The sequence below is a fragment of the Rhinoderma darwinii genome, chromosome 3 (assembly GCF_050947455.1).
Source record: "Rhinoderma darwinii isolate aRhiDar2 chromosome 3, aRhiDar2.hap1, whole genome shotgun sequence".
Lineage (NCBI taxonomy): Eukaryota > Metazoa > Chordata > Amphibia > Anura > Rhinodermatidae > Rhinoderma > Rhinoderma darwinii.
This window is the reverse complement of record NC_134689.1, coordinates 131,067,530-131,088,981: the sequence shown is the minus strand read 5'-3', so window position 1 is coordinate 131,088,981 and position 21,452 is coordinate 131,067,530. Positions and strand designations below refer to the sequence as shown.

The following is a 21,452-nucleotide window of genomic DNA, read 5'->3' as shown; positions in this document are numbered from 1 at the left end:
ACCCAACGGCCCGCGGCCATGGACGCTGCAGTATCCCCCCTCTTACGCCCCCTCTTCTTGGGGCCAGAGCAAGAGAGGAATTTCTTAAAGAGAGCAGGAGCACTGAGGTTCTCTTCCGGTTGCCAGGACCTCTCCTCATGACCAAACCCTCTCCAGTCCACCAAATAGAAAGTCCTTCCTCCTACCCTTTTGCAGACCAGGATCTCCCTCACCTCGAACACATCAGAAGAACCGCTGGAAGTAACTGTGGAACTAGAAGTCTTGCTGTAGCGGTTCAGGACCACTGGTTTCAGGAGGGACACATGAAAGGATTTGGGGATTCTGAGGGTAGGAGGCAGCCGCAGCTTATAGGAGACAGGGGTTATTTGTTGCAGAATTTCAAAAGAACCAAGGAACCTGGGAGCAAACTTGTATGAAGGCACCTTCAAACGAATGTTCCGAGAAGATAGACAGACTATGGTACCCGGAAGATACTAAGGCGGCTCTCTTCTCTTTGTATCCGCTTTTTGCTTCATGCGATTGACTGCCAGCAAAATAGAGGACCGGGTCTGTTGCCAGATTTGCAGAAAGTCAGCAGCGGGTACCTGAGATGTAGTCGACACAGGAAGAGAGACTCTAGGATGTTGACTGTACACAATGTAAAACGGAGAGGAAGTGGTGGACTCACTTGTGTGGTTATTGTACGAGAACAAGGCCCATGGAAGAAGCTGTACCCAGTTATCGTGCTGTAAAGAGATGAAGTGGCGGAGATAATTCTCTATGATCTGGTTGATCCTCTCGACTTGCCCATTAAACTGGGGGTGATAGGCTGAGGAAAAAAGATCTCGACTTGCCCATTGGACTGGGGGAGATAGGCTGAGGAAAAGTCCAATCTCACATCCAATAGTTTACAGAGGGCTCTCCAGAACTTTGAGGTAAATTGAACCCCCCGGTTGGACACAATGTGAAGAGGCAAGCCATGCAAGCGAAAGATGTGCTGAATGAAGAGACTCGCAGTGGGATAAAATGTGCCATCTTCGAGAACTGGTCCACCACCACCCAGACAGTGTTACATCCTGCTGAGGGGGGGAGGTCGGTGACAAAGTCCATCACAATGTGCTGCCAGGGGGCATTGGGTACAGGCAGAGGTTGAAGCAGGCCGGCAGGCTTGGAGTAAGTAACTTTGTTAGAAGCACACACCACGCAGGAGAGACAAAGTCCAGAACATCTTTAGGTAGCGTGGGCCACCAGAAGTGACGAGCAATCAGGTCTCAGGTTTTACAGACACCAGCGTGCCCAGCCAGTTTAGAACTGTGTCCCCAGCGAAGAATTCTTCTCCTGTCTGCCAACCGAACAAAAGTCCTCCCCGGAGGGATGTCTCTAATCTGCAAAGGATTAGCAGTGACAATGCAGGACGGGTCTATGATAGTTTGAAGGGACTCCACTGTGTTATCTGTCTCAAATGACCTGGACAGGGCATCGACCCTCACATTCTTGTCAGCGGGACGGTAGTGGAGCACAAATTGGAAATGGGTGAAGAACAGCGACCACCTGGCTTAACGGGGATTTAATAGTTGAGCAGACTGAAGATAGGTAAGGTCCTTGTAGTCGGTGTAGACCAAGATGGGGTGAGCTGCGCCCTGTAGAAGATGTCTCCACTCGTCCAGAGCCAATTTAATGGCCAGTAGCTCCCAATCCCCAATAGAGTAATTGCGCTCTGCAGACTAAAAAAGTCTCGAGTAATAGCCACATACCACTGCCTTTCCTTTGGAGCATCTCTGGAACAGAAGTGCACCTGCACCAACAGAGGAAGCGTCCACCTCCAATGAGAACTGCCGAGATACGTCAGGATGATGGAGGATCGAGGCTGAAGTGAAGGCTTTCTTGAGGCTAATAAATGCAGACTCTGCCTCTGGACTCTACACCTTGGCGTTCACACCCTTCTTGGTAAGGGTAGAAATCGGAGCCGTCAGAGATAAGAAGTTTGGAATAAACTGCCGGTAGAAATTGGCGAATCCCAGGAACCGCTGTATGGCCCTCAGGCCTTGAGGACGTGGCCATTCCAGGACAGACTTTAGTTTCTCAGGATCCTTCTTAAGACCTTGATACGAGATGATGTAGGCCAGGAAGGGCAAAGACTTATTTTCAAAGACGCACTTCTCCAACTTGGCATATAAGCGATTCTCCCTTAGTCATGAAGAACCTGAAGGACATGTGTAATGTCCGTGGCTGCGGGCTGTCAGCTCCAGCCTCCCACTGACAGCCGCAGCCACGAGTCGGCAAGCGCTAGCCCCAGCCTCCTCCTCAGGAGACGCCAGCGCTTGCATCCACTCATCTCCGCTGGAGCCCGCCACGTCTGGCGCAACTTGCGGCTCCTGTGTCATCCGCCACGTTTGGCGCCATCCGCTGCACCCATCTCATCTGTGCCAGAGCTGCGGCCACCATCTGGACTATTCAGGTACCCTTGTGCGGGACATTGTATTTCTGGGGTGTCCTGTTGTTTGGCCAGCTGCCTCCCCGCTGCGGCGGTACGGCCTAGTGGGTCCACTAACCCGCTCCGTGACAGTACGCTCAGGCCATGGACCCCGCTGGTCAACCTGAGACGTTGACTACACAAGCCATGCTGGCTGAGATGGAAGATCTCCAGTCACGACAAGACCAGCTCCTCCTGTCAGTGAACGCCATAGCCCATCGGCTGCTTGCTCCAACCACAGTCGTCACCGCACCCGTTCCTGCGGTTCCACCTGCTACACTTCCTGTCTGTACCGGTACCAACCCCCTGTGTTTCTTGCCGCTACCTCCACGCTATGACGGAGATCCGAGGTCCTGCAGGGGATTTTTGAATCAGTGCCTGATCCATTTCAGACTACATGCCAGGTCCTTCTGTTCGGATGACGTCAGGATCGCCTTTATCATCTCTCTCCTTACCGGCAAAGCCCTGGCATGGGCCAATCCTCTGTGGGAACATCAGGGACCAGAGACCCGGGACTTGCAGTGCTTCTTACAGACCTTCCACTCGATCTTTGAGGAACCTGGGAGAGTTTCTTCGGCTGCTGCATCCTTGCTGACCCTACACCAGGGAGACCTCTCCGTGGGCGAGTATGCCATTCAGTTCCGTATCCTGGCTGCTGAATTGACCTGGAACAACGAGGCTTTGGTGGCTACATTCTGGCAGGGACTGTCTTCAGGGATCAAGGACGACCTGGCTGCTCGCGATCTGCCATCTACCCTGGACGATCTTATCCTACTCGCCTCCCGTGTCGACATTTGGATCTGGGAACGTTCCCAAGAGGTTCTCCGGGGGAGAGAACTTCCCAGGCTGGATTCTGCTGTCCCGCAATCCTCCTCAGTCGTCCCACCAGAGTACCCAATGCAGAGTAATTATGTTAAATTGTCTACCCAGGAGAAACGCAGATGCACTTCTGGACTTTGTTTGTATTGCGGCCATGGAGGCCATATTGTGCGTCTGTGCCCCCAGAGGCCGGAGAGACCCCATTGCCTAGGATTGGTTGGAAAGACAACACTAGGTGAAACAGAATCTAACAGAGGATTCTCTTCCAAATTGACTATTCCTGTGACCCTGGTATCCAGCGACAGGACGCATCAAGTCTCTGCCTATCTTGACTCTGGCTCTGCTGCAAATTTCATCCAGAAAGAGCTTGTGGATCATCTTCAGCTGCCCACAGTTCCCATGGAGACATCTTTGGCTGTTGCCTCAGTTAATGGACTGCCTCTGCCTGATCCCATTATCTCTAAAACCAAGCCGTTGAAGCTCCAGGTTGGAGTACTTCATTCTGAATTTATTTCGTTCCTTGTTTTGCCCAAGGCCATCAATCCTGTTCTGCTGGGCCTGCCTTGGCTTCGACTACATGCCCCAGTCCTGGACTGGAATTCTGGAGAGGTTCTCCAATGGGGCTCCAAGTGCCATGGTCGTTGTCTGTTGCAGATCCATCCTGTCAAGCCTTCTCTGCCTCAGTCGCTGTCGGGACTGCCTCCCCATTTTGCTCAGTATGCAGATGTTTTCAGCAAAAAGGAGGCTGAGACGCTGCCTCCACATCGCACCTATGACTGCCCAATTGAACTGGTTCCTAATGCCTCTCTTCCCCGTGGACGGGTATATCCTCTCTCCTTGCCTGAGTCTCTATCCATGTCGGCCTATATAAAGGAGAATCTGGAGAGGGGTTTTATACGAAAATCTTCCTCCCCGGCCGGGGCTGGATTCTTCTTCGTTAAAAAGAAGGATGGATCCCTTCGTCCCTGCATTGACTACAGGGGCCTCAACCTGATCACAGTCAAGAACAAATACCCGTTGCCACTCATCTCTGAGCTATTTGATCGCATATGAGGGGCCAAAAAATTTTCTAAGCTAGACCTGCGTGGGGCTTACAATCTAGTCCGGATTCGCCGGGGTGACGAATGGAAGACAGCATTTAACACCCGGGACGGGCACTACGAATACCTGGTGATGCCCTTCGGACTGTGTAACGCTCCATCAGTGTTTCAGGAGTTCGTTAACGACATCTTCCGAGATCTACTCTATGTCTGTGTTGTTGTTTATCTCGATGATATTTTGATTTTCTCCCCAGATCAGACGATTCATCGGAGGCATGTTTGTCAGGTTCTACTACGATTGAGGGAGAATCATTTATACGCCAAGCTGGAGAAGTGTGTCTTTGAGAAGAGTTCTCTGCCCTTCCTGGGCTACATCATCTCGGATCAAAGCCTCAAGATGGATCCTGAGAAAGTGAAGGCTGTCCTGGAGTGGCCACGTCCCCAAGGCTTAAGGGCCATACAGCGGTTCCAGGGATTCGCCAATTTCTACCGGCAGTTTATTCCTAACTTCTCTTCTCTAAAGTCTCCCATCTCGACCCTTACCAAGAAGGGTGTGAACGCCAAAGTGTGGACTCCAGAGGCAGAGTCTGCATTTAATAGCCTGAAGAGTGCCTTCACTTCAGCCTCGATCCTCCATCATCCTGACGTATCTCGGCAGTTCTCACTGGAAGTGGACGCTTCCTCTGTCGGTGCAGGTGAACTTCTGTTCCAGAGGAGCTCCAAAGGAAAGGAAGTAGTATGTGGCTACTACTCTAGACTGTTTTCTTCTGCTGAGCGCAATTACTCCATTGGAGATCGGGAGCTGCTGGCCATCAAATTGGCTCTGGAGGAGTGGAGACATCTTCTGGAGGGCGCTGCGCACCCCATCCTGATCTTCACCGACCACAAGAACCTCACTTACCTTCAGTCCGCTCAAAGACTTAATCCTCGTCAAGCCAGGTGGTCGCTGTTCTTCACCCGTTTTCTGTTTGCGCTCCACTACCGTCCCGCGGACAAGAATGTGAGGGCCGATGCCCTGTCCAGATCGTTTGAGACGGAAGACATGGTGGAGTCCCTCCAGACCATCAAAAACCCGTCCTGCATCGTCACTGCTAATCCTCTGCAGGTTAGAGACATCCCTCCTGGGAGGACTTTTGTTCGGTTGGCAGACAGGAGAAGAATTCTCAGCTGGGGACATAGTTCTAAACTTGCTGGGCACGCCGGTGTCCGTAAAACCCGAGACCTGATTGCTCGTCAGTTTTGGTGGTCCACGCTACCTAAGGATGTTCTGGACTTTGTCTCTTCTTGCACGGTGTGTGCCTCTAACAAAGTGACTCACTCCAAGCCTGCCGGCCTGCTTCAAACCCTGCCTGTACCCAATGCCCCCTGGCAGCACATTGCGATGGACTTCGTCACAGACCTTCCCCCCTCAGCAGGATGTAACACTGTCTGGGTGGTGGTGGACCGGTTCTCTAAGATGGCTCATTTTATCCCGCTGACCGGCCTACCTTCTGCTCCTCGTCTGGCAAGTCTCTTCATTCAGCACATCTTCCGCTTGCATGGCTTGCCTCTTCACATTCTGTCCGACCGGGGGGTTCAGTTTACCTCTAAGTTCTGGAGAGCCCTCTGTAAACTCCTGGATGTGAGATTGGACTTTTCCTCTGCCTATCACCCCCAGTCCAATAGGCAAGTTGAGAGGATCAACCAGATCATGGAAAATGATCTCCGCCACTTCATCTCTTCACAGCACGATAACTGGGTACAGCTTCTACCATGGGCCGAATTTTCTTACAACAACCACACAAGTGAGTCCACCACTTCCACTCCGTTTCACATCGTGTACAGTCAACATCCCAGAGTCCCTCTTCCTGTGTCGACTTCATCTCAGGTTCCCGCTGCTGACTCTGCAAATCTGGCAACAGACCCGGTCCTCTATTTTGCTGGCAGTAGATCGCATGAAGCGAAAGACAGATTCTAAGAGAAGAGAGCCGCTTCAGTATCTTCCGGGGACTAAAGTCTGGCTGTCCTCTCAGAACATTCGCTTGAAGGTGCCCTCATACAAGTTCGCTCCCAGGTTCCTTGGACCATTCGAGGTCCTGCAGCAGATCAACCCTGTCGCCTACAAGCTTCGGCTGCCTCCTACCCTCAGGATTCCCAACTCCTTCCACGTCTCCCTCCTGAAGCCTGTGATCCTAAACCGCTATTCCAAGACTCCCAGCCCTGCGGTTGCTCCCAGCGGCTCCTCGGACATCTTTGAGGTAAAGGAGATCTTGGACACCAAGAGAGTGAGAGGAAAGACCTTGTATTTGGTGGATTGGAGGGGGTTTGGTCCCGAAGAGAGGTCCTGGGAGCCAGAGGAGAACCTCAATGCCCCTACTCTTCTAAAGAAGTTTCTCTCTCGCTCCGGTCCCAAGAAGAGGGGGGATACTGTAATGTCCGTGGCTGCGGGCTGTCAGCTCCAGCCTCCCGCTGACAGCCGCAGCCACGAGTCGGCAAGCGCTAGCCCCAGCCTCCTCCTCAGGAGACGCCAGCGCTTGCATCCACTCACCTCCGCCGAAGCCCACAGGGTGCGCGCGCACGCTCGTCCCCGCTCTTAAAGGGGCAGCGCGCGCACCAGACATCTTGAACGACCTTTGACCCGTGAGTACCCTGGGCTATAAGAGGGGTCCAGCCCCCTAGTTCGATGCCTGAGCGTTGTTAGTTTTCCCAGTCTGTCTTGCAAATGGTCCCTTAGTGTTTCCCGTTCCTGTTGTTACCCGTACCTTGTTCCCCGTTCCTGTTTCCCGTGCTTTGCCCTAGTATCAAGTCGTGCCACGTCCTGTGTCATCTGCCACGTCCAGAGGAATCTGCCACGTCCTGTGTCATCTGCCACGTCTGGAGGAATCTGCCACGTCCTGTGTCGTCTGCCACGCCTGGAGGAATCCGCCACGTCCTGTGACATATGCCACGTCCGGAGGAATCCGCCACGTCCTGTGTTATCTGCCACGTCCGGAGGAATCCGCCACGTCTGGCGCAACTTGCGGCTCCTGTGTCATCCGCCACATTTGGCGCCATCCGCTGCACCCATCTCAGCTGTGCCAGAGCTGCGGCCACCATCTGGACTATTCAGGTACCCTTGTGCGGGAAATTGTATTTCTGGGGTGTCCTGTTGTTTGGCCAGCTGCCTCCCCGCTGCGGCGGTACGGCCTAGTGGGTCCACTAACCCGCTCCGTGACAACATGCCTCCGATGGGTGATCAGATGTGGGGAGAAAATCAAAATATCATCAAGATAAACTACAACACACATATAGAGGAGATCTCGGAAGATATCATTCACGAATTCCTGAAACACTGCGGGAGCGTTACACAGTCCGAAGGGCATCACTAAGTATTCGTAGTGCCCATCACGGGTGTTAAATGCCGTCTTCCATTCGTCCCCCAGGCAAATCCGGATGAGGTTATAAGCCCCCACAGGTCTAGGTTAGAATTTTTTTTGGCTCCTCGTATGCGATCAAACAGCTCGGATATAAGTGGCAATGGGTATTTGTTCTTGCCCGTGATCTGGTTGAGACCACGGTAGTCAATGCAGGGTCGCAGAGATCCGTCTCTCTTCTTAACGGCTGGGGAGGAAGATTTTCGTATAAAACCCCTCTCCAAATTCTCCTTGATATAGGCTGACATAGATAAAGTCTCTGGCAAGGAGAGAGGATATACCCGTCCACAGGGAAGAGAAGCATTTGGAACCAGTTCAATGGGACAGTCATAATTCCGATGTGGAGGCAACATCTCAGCCTCTCGATTGCAGAAGACATCCGCAAAACTGGCATACTGAGATGGTAGATCGGAGAGTGACTGAGGCAGAGGGGGTATAACAGGACAGACTTGTGACAGGCAATGGCTATGGCATCTGGAACCCCATTGAAGAATTTCTCCGGAACTCCAGTCAAGAACCGGTGCGTGTAGGCGAAGCCATGGCAGACCCAGCAGGGTAGGATTGATAGCCTTAGGTAGTACAAGGAAGGCGATCTGCTCGGAGTGAAGAGCTCCGGCCAGTAGTGTCAACGGCTCCGTGATGAACACAATCGGATCGGGCAATGGTAGACCATTCACAGAGGCAACAGCCAGGGGTCTCTCCAGAAGAACTGTGGGTAGATGTAAACCATCCACTAGATCCTGCTGGATGAAATTAGCAGCTGCTCCGGAGTCAAGATAGGCGGAGGAGGGATGTGACGTCTCTCCGGAGATGATGGCCACAGGAATCGATAATTTGGAAGAGGTTTTAACGTTTGGAGACGTCCCACCTAGAGTTGCCTCTCCAACCGACCCTAGGTACTGGAGTTTCCCGGTTTCTGTGGGCATTGGCGCACAAAATGACCCTTAAGGTCACAATACGTACATAGTCCAGAGGAGCGTCAGCGCTGCTTCTCCTGCTCAGACAACCGGACTCTGTCTACCTGCATGGGCTCTTCAGGTAGCGCACTAGGGGAAGGCAATAGTGGTCTCTGGACCGAGGGTGCTGGTCAGTGGCCCCGGCTCTCCTGTCGAACCACTTGAGTGTGCTCCCGGATTCTCATGTCAACCCGAGTGGCTAACAGGATGAGGGCATCCAAGGTAGAAGGAAGGTCACGGGCTGCCAGTTCGTCCTTGATGTGAGAGGACAGTCCCTGCCAGAAGGTCGCCACCAGTGCCTCATTGTTCCATGCCAGCTCGGCTGCCAGGGTACAGAAGGAGATAGCATACTCCCCTACTGTGGAACCCTCTTGCTTGAGGGTCAACAGAGTGGTTGCGGCAGAGGATGTTCGACCCGGCTCCTCGAACTCGGCACGAAAGGACTGCAGGAACAAGGCTAGGTCTGAGGATACAGGTCTTTGTTGCTCCAAGATTGGGTTCGCCCATGCGAGGGCCTTGCCAGCAAGAAGGGAGATGATAAATGCTACTTTGGCCTCCTCGGAGGGGAAGAGATGAGCCCGTAGCCTAAAATAACCGTGCATTGTTTAATAAATCATCTACATGCTCTGGGATCACTGTCATACCGAGGAGGAAGAGGCAGAGGAACTGTGGATCCAGAACAAACAGGAGGAGCAGCGGGCAGTGGTACAACCACAGCCTCTGGAGGAAGAACCGGAGGTGGAACAGTGAGTTGATCCAGACGGACCATGATAGAATTTGCAGCCTCAAGGAGTTGATCCTGATGTGTGCATAGGTCATGCATCTCCGACTGTATCTTCTGGACTGCGGTCTTGGGCTGGCCAGCGGGTTCCATGGCCTGAGCGTACTGTCACGGTCACAGGGTATGTGGACCCACTAGGCCGCTTCGCTGTAGCGGAGAGGCAGCTGACAGGTCTCAGTCTATACAAAAGTCTATTAGCAATTCGTAACACTTGGGTACCTGAAACAGTCCAGACAGTGGCTGTGGCTTCAGCACGGATGGAGATCTGTGCAATCCAGGATCTCCTTCACCTCAAACACAGTTATGGTGCCATTTATTAGCATCAACACAGTAATAGTGCCCCCTACATAATAATAGTGCCCTCTTAGTGCCTCCACACAGCAACAGTGCCGTCTCTGTGTCCGCACACAGTAATAATGTCACCAACACAGTAATTGTGCCTTCTACATAGTAATAGTTCCCCCTTACTGCCCATGGGACTAAATAATACCACAATAATAGTGTCCCCTTAGTGCACCCTTACTGCCTGTACACTAATAGTGCCCGTCGCGATCCAGGGGTATGTGGACCCACAAGACCGCTCCGCCATAGCGGAGTGGCAGCTGACCAAGTCACAGTCAATGCAAAATCTATACAAAGTTCTTGGCACAAAGGTACCTGAGATAGTCCAGAAGGTAGCAGAGGCTTTGGCACGGATGGGACTTGACGTGGCAGGTAGCACCAGGCGTGGCGGATGATACAAGACGTGGTGTAACTGCAGGCGTGGCAGGTGACACCAGACGTGGTGTATAACAGCAGGCGTGACAACGACACAACACGACTTCAACACTAGAAAGGCTCAGGGACAAACACAGCACGGGATACAGGATACAACTAAGGAGCCATTTGCAATACGCACAGGGGTAGACAACAACGCTCAGGCAAGGAGTAAAAGGGTAGGACCCTTTTTATAGTCCAGGGTGATCTGGGAAATAATTAATTACATATATGCGCGCTGGCCCCTTAAGGCCAGGAATGGGCGCGCGCGCCCCCCAGCGGACATTACAGGACAGAGCGGCCGGTTGCGCTGACATCTCCAGGGAAGGAGGCGTCAGCCACAGGAGGGAAGTCTGTGGTCGCGGCCGTCAGAAGGTAAGGGGAGGCGGTGGCCATTACAGTACCCCCACTTATGCCCCCTCTTCTTGGGTCCATAGCGAGAGTGGAATTTTTTAACGAGGGTAGGGGCATTAAGGTTCTCTTCTGGTTCCCAGGAACTCTTCCCAGGACCAAACCCTGTCCAGTCCACCAAATAGAAAGTCCTTCCTCCTACGCTCTAGCAATCCAGGATCTCCTTCACCTCAAACACATCAGGTGAACCGCTGGGAGTAACTGCAGGACTAGGAATTTAACTGTATGCGCTTCAGGACCACAGGTTTCAGGAGGGACACATGAAAGTAGTTGGGGATTCTGAGGGTAGGAGGCAGCCGAAGCTTATGGGAGACAGGATTTATCTGTTGTAGGATCTCAAAGGGTCAGAGGAACCTGGGCGCAAATTTGTATGAGGGCACCTTCAAACGAATGTTCCTTGAGGATAGCCAGACCTTGACTCCAGAAGAGAACTGAGGAGGAACTTTTCTTCTTTTATCAGCATGCTTTTTCATGCGGTCCACTGCCTGGAGGATCACAGACTTAGTTTGCTGCCAGATATCAATAAAAGTCCAAATTTAGGAATTTGCTGCTGGTACTTGAGTCATGGCTGGCACAGGAAGAGGAACTCGAGGATGCTGGATGTACACAATGTAGAAAGGAGACGAGAAAGTAGATTCACTTGTGTGATTGTTGTACGATAATTCCGCTCAAGGCAGAAGTTGTACCCAATTGTCGTGTTGGGCGGAAACAAAATGACGAAGATAATTCTCCAAAATTTGATTAGTCATCTCCACTTGAATGGCCGGGACACTGCAGAGCGGAGCGGAAGTGAGTGTTTGCATCTCCTGGGGAAGAGATGCGGGCCAGCACTCACAGATCCATTGCCTGAGCATTGTTTGTATTCCTCTGTTAGTCTTGCAAATGGTCTCTTAGTCATATCCTGTTCTCTTTGTTCCTGTTTCCTGCTACCTGTGTCCTGTGCTGTATTTGTACCCGTGCCATCTCTAGTATTGGAGTCGTGTTGTGCCGTCTACTACGCCTGCTGACTTACACCACGTCTGGTGTCATCTGCCACATTTTGCATCACCTGCCGCCAAGGTCCCATCTGCGCCTAAGTCGTTGCTACTGTTTGGATTATTACAGGTACCCTGGTGCTCGGACTTTGGATTGACTTGGTACACTGTTGCTTGGACAGCTGCAAACCTGCTACAGCGGTGTGGCCTAGTGGGTCCATATACCCACAGATCGTGACAGTGGGCCACCAGTACTGATGAGCTATGAAGTCCTGAGTCTTTCGAACACCTGATTGCCCCACCAGTTTGGAGCTGTGTCCCCAGCGGAGAATTCTCTTCCTGTCTGCAAGGCAGACAAAAGTCTATCCAGAAGGAATTTCTCTAATTTGCAACGGGTTAGCGACAATAATCCTAGACGGATCTATAATATATTGAGGAATTTCCTCAGAGTCATTAGTCTTAAATGATCGAGACAGGGCATCAGCCTTCACATTCTTATCAGCAGGACGGAAGTGGAGCAAGAATTGAAATCAAGCGAAGAATAACGACCACCTCGCTTGGCGAGGATTTAGTCGTTTTGCTGACTGTAAGTACGCAAGGTTCTTGTGGTCCGTATAAATGATAAAAGGGTGCACCGTGCCCTCCAGCAAGTGTCTCCATTCCTCTAATGCCTACTTGACGGCCAGCACTTCCCGATCCCCGATGGAATAGTTGCGTTCTGCCGGAGAGAATAATTTTGAGAAGAAGCCACAGGCCACCATCTTGCCCTTAGAGTTTTTTTGACATAGTAGTTCTCCAGCACCAATGGAAGATGCACCAATTCCAGAAAGAACTGCCGGGAAGCATCAGGGTGATGGAGAACAGATGCTAAGGTGAAAGCGCTCTTGAGATTAGTAAACAGTGATTCTGCCTCCGGAGAACAAACCTTGGCGTTCACCCCCTTCTTGGTGAGGGCCGAGATTGGACCAGTCACAGAAGAGAAGTTCGGGATAAATTGCTGATAGAAGTTTGCGAATCCCAGAAATCTTTGTATGGACCGAAGGTCCTGTGGACATGGCCACTCTAAGACGGATCCCACCTTCTCTGGGTCCATCTTGAGACCACGGTCAGATACAATGTTGCCCAGGAAGGACAGAGAGCTTCTCTCGAACACACATTTCTCAATTTTAGCATATAGGCGTTTCCCCCTTAACCACGACAGAACTTGGAGAACATGCTTCTGATGTGTCATCAAATCAGGTGAGTACATCAGGATGTTGTCTAGATGGACCACCACACAGACATACAGCAGATCCCGGAAAATGTCATTTACAAACTCCTGGAACACAGCTGGAGCATTACACAGTCCAAAGGGCATCACAAGGTATTTGTAATGTCGGTGTTAAATGCGGTTTTCCATTCGCCACCTTTGCAGATACGGATCAAGCTATATACTCCGAGAAGATCCAGCTTTGTGAATACCTTGGCCCCACGAATACTATCAAAAAGTTCGGAGATGAGAGGCAGAAAATACTTATTTTTTACCGCAATTTGGTTCAGACCCAAGTAGTCGACACATGGACGAAGAGATCGGTCCTTCTTCTTCACGAAGAAGAATCCGGCTGGGGAGGAAGATTTCTGGATGAACCCTCTCTCAAGGTTCTCCTTAACGTAGGCATGGCTAGGGTCTCTGGCAGGCAGAGAGGATTAACTCGCCCTCGAGGTGCTGAAGCATCAGGAAGCAAATCAACAGGGCAGTCGTAGATGCGATGAGGGGGAAGAGTCTCTGCTTCCTTCTTACTGAAGACGTCCACAAAACTAGCATAATGATACGGGAGATTGGAGAGTTACTGCGGCAGTGGAGGCAAAACAGGACGAATCTGTGGCAGGCAGCAGCTAAGGCATCTGGACCCCCATTGGAGGACTTCTCCAGAATTCCAGTCGAGAACCGGAGCATGTAGACCAAGGCAGGCCCAGCAGCACAGAGTTAATAGCTTTAGGCAGCACAAGGAAGGTGATCTGTTCCGAGTGAAGAACTCCGATTTGTAGTGTCAGTGGTTTAGTGACGAACACAATAGGGTCTGGCAATGGTAGTCCATTCACAGAGGCGACAGCCAGGGGGGTCTCTCCAGAAGAACTGTGGGTAGATGTAGACGATCCACTAGATCCTGGATAAAATTTGCAGCTGCTCCAGAATCCAGATAGGCCCCAGAATCCAGATAGGCCGAGGAGGAGTGTGATATCTCTCCAGAGATGATGGTCTTAGGAATAGATAACTTGGGAGAGGTTTTAACGTTTGGTGTCGTCCCACCTAGAGTTGTCCTCCAACCAACCCCAGGTGCTGGAGTTTCCTGGCTTTTGTGGACATTGGCACATGAAAGGGCCTTTAAGGACGCAATACAGACACAGACCTGAAGAGCGTCTGCGCTGTTTCTCCTGCTCGGACAGTTTGATTCAGTCTACCTGCATAAGGCCAACAGGTGGAGGCAATAGTGGCTTCTGGAACGAGGGTGCCAGTCTGTGGGAACGTCTCTCCCGCCGAATCTCCTGAGCACGTTCCTGGATCCTCATGTCAACCCGGGTAGCCAACAGGATAAGAGCATCCAGGGTAGAAGGAAGATCGCAGGGTGCTAGCTCGTCTATGATGTGCGAGGAAAGTCCCTGCCAAAAGGTCGCCACCAAAGCCTCATTGTTCCATGCCAACTCTGCTGCCAGGGTACGGAAGTAAATAGAATACTCTCCTACTGTGGACCCTCCTTGCTTGAGGGTTAGCAGAGTGGCCGCTGCAGAGCATGTTCGACCTGGCTCCTCGAACACAGTTTAAAAAGTCTGTAAGAATAAAGCTAGGTCCGGGAATTCCGGTCCCTCTCGTTCCAAGATGGGGTTCGCCCATGCCAGGGCCTTGCCAGCTAGAAGGGAAATAATGAACGCTACCTTGGTCTCATCAGAGGGGAAGAGATGAGCACGTAGCCTAAAATGAATGATACATTGATTGATGAACCCTCTACAGGGTCTAGGGTCACCGTCATAGCGAGGAGGAAGAGGCAGCGAAACTGTGGATCCGGAACAGACAGGATGAGTAACGGGCAGTGGAACAGCAGCAGCATCCAGAAGAGGAGCAGGAGGTTAATGATAGAGTTTACAGCCACGAGTAGTTGATCCTGGTGTGCACGTAGGTCACGCATATCCATTTGTATCACCTGAACTGCGGTCTTTGATTGGCCAGTGGGTTCCATGGCCTGAGCGTACTGTCACGATCCTGGGGTATGTGGACCCACTAGGCTGCTCTGCCGTAGCGGAGTGGCAGCTGACCAAGTCACAGTCTATGCAAAGTTCGTAGCACAAGGGTACCTGAGATAGTCCAGAAGGTAGCAGAGGCTTTGGCATGGATGGGAATTGATGTGGCACGTAGCACCAGGCATGGCGGATGATACCAGGAGTGGCAGATGGCACCAGATGTGGTGTAACAGCAGGCGTGGCAGATGACACCAGGCATGGTGTATAACAGCAGGCGTGGCAACGACACAACACGACTCCAATACTAGAAAGGCTCAGGGACAAACACAGCATGGGATACAAGTAGCAGGATACGGGAACACTGGGAGCAGGATACATCTAAGGGACCATTTCCAATACAAACAGGGGTAGACAACAACAATGCTCAGGCAAGGAGTGAAAGGGCAGGGCCCTTTTTATAGTCCAGGGTGATCTGGAAAATAATGAATTAATTCATTACATATGCGCGCACGCACCCCAGCAGACATTACAGGACAGAGTGGGCGGATGTGCTGACGTCTCCGGGGAAGGAGACGTTGGCCACAGGGGGAGGTCTGCGGTCGTGGCCCTCAATGGATCAGGGGAGGCAACGGTCCGCAAACGCAGCCATTACAGTGCCCCCAGACAGTTAAAGTGTCCCCTTAGTTCCCCACACACTGTTAAAGTGCCTATCTTAGTTCCCTCCAACAGTAAAAGTGCCTCCGGAAAATACGATGAATGGAGCAGCTGAGGCTACTGGCCACTTCCGGCCAGTGGCTTGCTCTGTCAGTGGCACGATGGAGGTGGGACCTATGACATCACTGCATCGCTCTGGCCTGTGTTGAGTACCCGATGCATTGTAGGCCGGAGGCCTAAAATGGCCGGCATCTTATGAGAGTGTATGGCGAGGCACGGAGACTATCTTCTCCTCCATAGTATTCAACTGTATACAGTGTATGGGCACAAGGGGCTGATTTAAGCCATGTAACCCTCCTAGAGTATGCCCCTGATGCGCATGCTATATCCAGTCAGCTTGTCTTAGGGAATTTCTATACTAGACAATTCCTTTTTATTAGTGGGGTCATTTATTAGAAGGATTCCTATTGAAATCAAAGAACTGTGCAAGTAATGCACAGTCAGACCAGGTTCTCCAAAGCAAGATACTTCTTTGTAGCAACTATCCTCTCTGGCTGCTAGATGACATTGCTTAAAGGGAAACGCCTCTACTCGAAATACTTTCTGTCTGTGGTCTTCATGCCATTAAACTGTTAATTTACATGCTCTCTTTGATGACCCTGTCCATTTCTGCACACAGTGCCATCAGCAGAATCAGTCACGTGGAAGCAGGCTTTTGAACATTATAAAGATTAAATTAGTCATTTACAAATAAACAAAGACAGAAGGAAATGGGATATAGTGTGACTATAATCTGTTCAACCCCTTCATCCCTGCCCCATGTAAATTAAAGGGGTTGCCCCACAATAAAATACCATATTAATTGTATAAATCACAATGTTTGCAATTTACATGCTGTTAAAAAAAAACCGATCCAGTGAAGCGTTATGACATTTTCATAAATAGTATGGCGCCACCTGGTATTTAAAATGTATAGCAATGTGCACATCCACCTACTAAATGCACTGTTGGACACACATGCTCAGTTACTTTACACACAGCCAGGTCTCTGCATTGTGATCCTCTGTTCACTGCAGAGCAGCCAATAGAAATAGCTTTCTGCCCTGCTTGTTAATGAAAAGAGCATGGCCTCTGCAGTAGCATGGCAGTATAACTGAGTAGACTCATTTTTCTTAGCTCATTAGAAATGTAAAGCTCTGCATCCTGACAGCAGATATGAACCTTGTACAGTCTTTATTGTTTAATAGGTTTCTAATATGATGCTTGAAAAAGACAGTTTTTTTATGCCAAAACTTTGCCGTGATGTATGGATAAAATAAAACAAATAAAACATTTTCACCAAGAAGTTCCTGTGATGCTGTGATCCACTTTGCTTTTTTGATGTGGATAAGGGTGTCCCAACTTGGCAGATTCCTTGTTTCTGCAGGAGATAAGCAGCTGCCAGAGTACACATGTGCGTTTGGTCGAGGAATAGCAGCCAACAACTATCTTAAAGGGTTATTCCCATCTTAGAGATTTATGGCATATCCACTGGATATGCCATAAATATCTTATAGACAGGGGTCCCTGCTCTGGGACCCGCACCTATACCAAAACCGGGGTTCACTGTTCGGCTGTTTCTGTAACTCCCAAGGAACAGAACGGAGAGAGCCGCGTGCATGCGGGCCACCTCTCCACATAGACCCCGTCTGGAATCGTCAGCCTGCGGTCGCCTCGCTGGGCCTCGTGACCCCCTGTTCTCTATATAGCAACGGGTCATAGAGCTGGGACCAAAGTCTATTACACATTTATGGCATATCCTGGGAATATGCCATACTTGTCTAAAATGGTAATAACCCTTTAAAGGGTAACTAAACGTTTGACAAACTTCTGACATATAGTGACATGTCAGAAGTTTTGATTGGTGGGGGTCCAAGTACTGAGACCCCCACCAATCGCTAAAACAAAGTGGCAAAAGCGCTCGTGTGAGCGCTCAGCCGCTTTGTTTCTGTTCGGCTTTTTCCGGAAAACCGATGTATCGGTGTACGGACTCATAGACTTTCTATTGAGTCCATACTCCGATACATTGATTTCTGGAAAAAGCCGAACAGACACGAAATGGCTGAGCGCTCACACGAGCGCTTTTGCCACTTTGTTTTAGCGATTGGTGGGGGTCTCAGTACTTTGTTTGAAAAGAGTCAAATCTTTGTTTGAAAAGAGTCATATCTTCATTCCTCAAGTCTTTCCGAGTTTACCCCGCCTCTTTACTTTTGATTGACAGCTCCTCGCCTTCCCCCAGCACACAAAAGCCCGCACTTGTGCATTGATGTCCTCTTCTGGTGTGAGCGTACAACGGGACACCGAATTATTACGATAAAAGGCGCAACATGTTTACAGACCGTTATTTACAGTCGGAGGAGGAGTTTAGGAGAGGGGATAACGGCAATGAAATTTTGATAGCAGCGGCCAGTAAGGGATAAGTAAAGTTCAATAGGTGAAATGCTGGTGACGGATTCCCTTTAATACTTTTAAACAGCTATTAACAGCATTTCTGGACTTTAGGTATGATAATGATTTTAACTGGCTAATCGCACGTCTCTGTACTATTATCCCATTAATTTACATACACCCTTTGATGGCACTGATGGCTCCTGCATGCTGTGCCATCGTCAGGATGTGTCTGTGTGACAGCCCAACCATGTACTGTGACAGTGAACTGTAATAATGATTTCCCTGAGTGTACAAAACCAGGAACCCAGAATGCAAAAGCTATTGCTTTGAATTATTTTCTCTTTAAATTATCACCTTGGTATTGATAGAATATGATGAGAAAATGACAGTTTAAAGACTTGTAATGGTATAGAGTAATTTTAGTATCAAAATACCTGTAGCAACTCCTTTACATCTCTTTGTATCTCCAGGGCTCTCTGGTGAACAATGTGCTGCACGCTGTTGTACATCACAGCATTTTGAAGCATTAACAGAATGTCTCTCTGAAACTCTGCACTTGTCCTTATGCTTCCCTTAGATAGTCCCCGTTTCATTGTAGCGAGATCCATAGGCCTAGAAAGAACAAGTAAGTACTTAATTTGATACCTGTCTCTGTTTAATGTATGTCTGCACTTATTTTCTACTAATCCTTTGAACAGTAACTGATCAGATATTTAATGCAAGAATGTTGGAAGGAGGGGATTTTTTTTTTATCCTATTTAATTTATTACATTTTAAAAGAAATTTGACAGAAATATCAAATCATCAATATAGATATTTTTGTGAAGCAATTTGGTGTGATAGATGTCAAAATGTAAAGAATTCAAATTCTATATCTGCATTGTCACTAGTGCTGGTGGCAGGAACTTTTTTTCTTTCTTCACAGAAGACCATACTTCATTTATGTAAAGAAAAGTGTCATCCATTACAGATTCTTACCGAACAGTAAAAATTTTTACATAATACAGTGAAAAAGTAGATAATAGAGACCAGAGAAAAATTCCATGACCATAAATTTGGTTTCTGGTGGAATTTATTAACAGGTATACACCACTACAGTGGAGTAAAAAAGTAGCATATTTTGACACACTCCATATTTGCGATAACATTTTTGACTGTTTACCCCTCTCGCCACATTTGAAAAGTGTCGAGAAAAGTGGGTGGGGCTAAGCAGAAGGGCCAACTACAGTCCGACAAATTCACAATTATTTACGTCAGAAATCGGCATAAATTATAGCGCAAATTTATGCCCACTCGTTTCAGACGTAGATTTACATTTTGGGCGCAAAACAGCCAAATTTATTACGAGGCATGCAACGAAGTCTGGATTAAGACTGGCTTCTGAAAGCCAGTCTAAGTAAATCTGCCCCATATGGTTTATGCCCCAACTAACCGTTTAACAATGTCCTTATATCCTGGGGCCTCCTTTTCCTTCAGTGGTTTAAGAAATGGTCCAGCATATCTGCAATAAAATGTACACAAACAAAGAAAGAAAATATATATATATACCAATTGGTTGTATGTACTGTAAGCATATTAACAATACTATTAGAATATAATTAAACAGCATTATCCGAGACATGTTTTATTTTATCTATAAATTTTGCAGCAGAAACGTTTTCCTATATGGGAATTTAAAAATGCAACACTGTAGTAATGCCTCGTCGATTGTAAGCCATTCCCAGGAGCTGAGCCTTCGCCATATGCAGTGGGTGCTGGATGTTACAAACAGCTGACACCGCCTGCAACGGCCAGGATCAGCGATAACTCAGATCCCAGCCATTTAACCCCTCAGATGTCACCTTTAAAAGCGACTGCGGCATCTGAAAGGTAAAACAGAGGGAACGGCTCCCTCTGTCCACCAATCATCGCCCACTTCAACGAAATCTCAGATCTGATACGTTGCCATTGCAGCCGGAGGCCTTTTGAAGGCCTCCAGGTCTGCCATCAGTGTTTTATTATAAAGTCTTGCCAGAGGCAGGACTTAATAGTACAGAACAGATAAAGGCAATGCATTGCCTGAGCAATCAAACAATCGCATGCTTGAGTCCCCTACGGGGACTAAAAAAAAGACGTTTGAAAACTACAAGAAAAGAAATAACTAAAAGTAAAAAGCTAAGTAAAAGCTTTCCCATTTTTTACAAACATATTATGCAAGCAATATAAAAAAAAGTAAACATAATTGGTATTGCTGCATCTGTTAAAGTCTGAAGTATTAAAATATCACGTTATTTAACCCACCAAGTGAACGCTGTAGGAACAAATAGGACATTTTCTATTCTCTCACCGACCCTTCACACGGTCCGTTGAAACAACGGCCACATTGAATTATATAGGTCAGTGCGACAGCCGTTGTTTTAACGGCCGTCACATGGACGTTTAACACGTTCGTGTGAATAAGGCCTTAACCCCTTCCCACTTTGGCCACTTTTGACCTTCCTGACAGAGCCTCATTTTTCAAATCTGACATGTTTCACTTTATGTGGTAATAACTTCGGAATGCTTTTACCTATCCAAGCGATTCTGTGACTGTTTTCTCGTGAGACATTGGACTTTAAGTTAGACAATACTTAGACAAAATTTGGTCGATACATTCAGTATTTAATTGTGTAAAACACCAAAATGTAGGGAAAAATTGCAAAAATGTGCATTTTTCTAAATTTAAATGGATCTGCTGGTAAGACAAAAAATAGAAATAGAGGCAGCACTCCAGAAGTCAAAAAAGGGATTTTTATTCCCCCATCTGTGTGATAGAATGCAACGTTTCAGCTGCTCAATGCAGCCTTTGTCAAACTGCTCTATTTCTATTCTTTGCCTGAAATCTGGGGATTCTAAACTCGGATTCCTGGAGGCTTGCACCCTGCTACCCTGGAGGTTGTTGTATTACTGTGCTGCTCTCTTATTTCTATTTGGACGTTGCTGGTAAGACAGATAGCTATACCACACAAAATAGTCACTAATTAACATCCCCCATATGTCTAGAGTGGCATAGTTTTTTTGAACATTCTTTTATTTTTCTAGGACGTTACAAGGCTTAGAACTTTAGCAGCAATTTCTTACATTTTCAAGAAAATTTCAAAAGGCTATTTTTACAGGGGCCAGTTCAGTGGTAAAGTGGCTTTTAGGGCCTTATATATTGGAAACCCCCCATAAGTCACCCCATTTTAAAAACTGCACCCCTCAAAGTATTCAAAACAGCATTTAGAAAGTTTCTTAACCCTTTAGACATTTCGCAGGAAATAAAGAAAAGTAGAGGTGAAATTTACAAAGTTCATTTTTTTTTTCAGAAATTCATTTTGAATCCATTTTTTTGTAACACAGAAGGCTTTACCAGAGAAACGCAACTCAATATCTATTGCCCAGGTTCTGCAGTTTTAGGAAATATCCCACATGAGGCTCTAGTGCGCTACTGGACTGAAGCACCGGCCTCAGAAGCAAAGGAGCACCTAGAGGATTTTGGAGCCTCCTTTCTATTAGAATATATTTTAGGCACCATGTCAGCTTTGAAGAGGTCTTGTGGTACCAAAACAGT

The 21,452-nt window shown here is 48.6% G+C and overlaps 1 protein-coding gene across 4 annotated transcripts in view; it reads right to left on the bottom strand.

Moving 5' to 3' along the window:
• The window catches only part of BRD8 (bromodomain containing 8), a 115,682-nt gene that overhangs the window by 18,237 nt on the left and 75,993 nt on the right, over positions 1–21,452 (bottom strand). For all 4 annotated transcript variants that reach the window (XM_075856747.1, XM_075856748.1, XM_075856749.1 and 1 more), the window contains 2 exons: positions 19,314–19,382; positions 18,316–18,493 (listed from right to left, as the gene is read on the bottom strand). In XM_075856747.1, the coding sequence (XP_075712862.1) occupies positions 18,316–18,493; positions 19,314–19,382 (247 nt within the window). The remainder of the gene's footprint in view (positions 1–18,315; positions 18,494–19,313; positions 19,383–21,452) is intronic.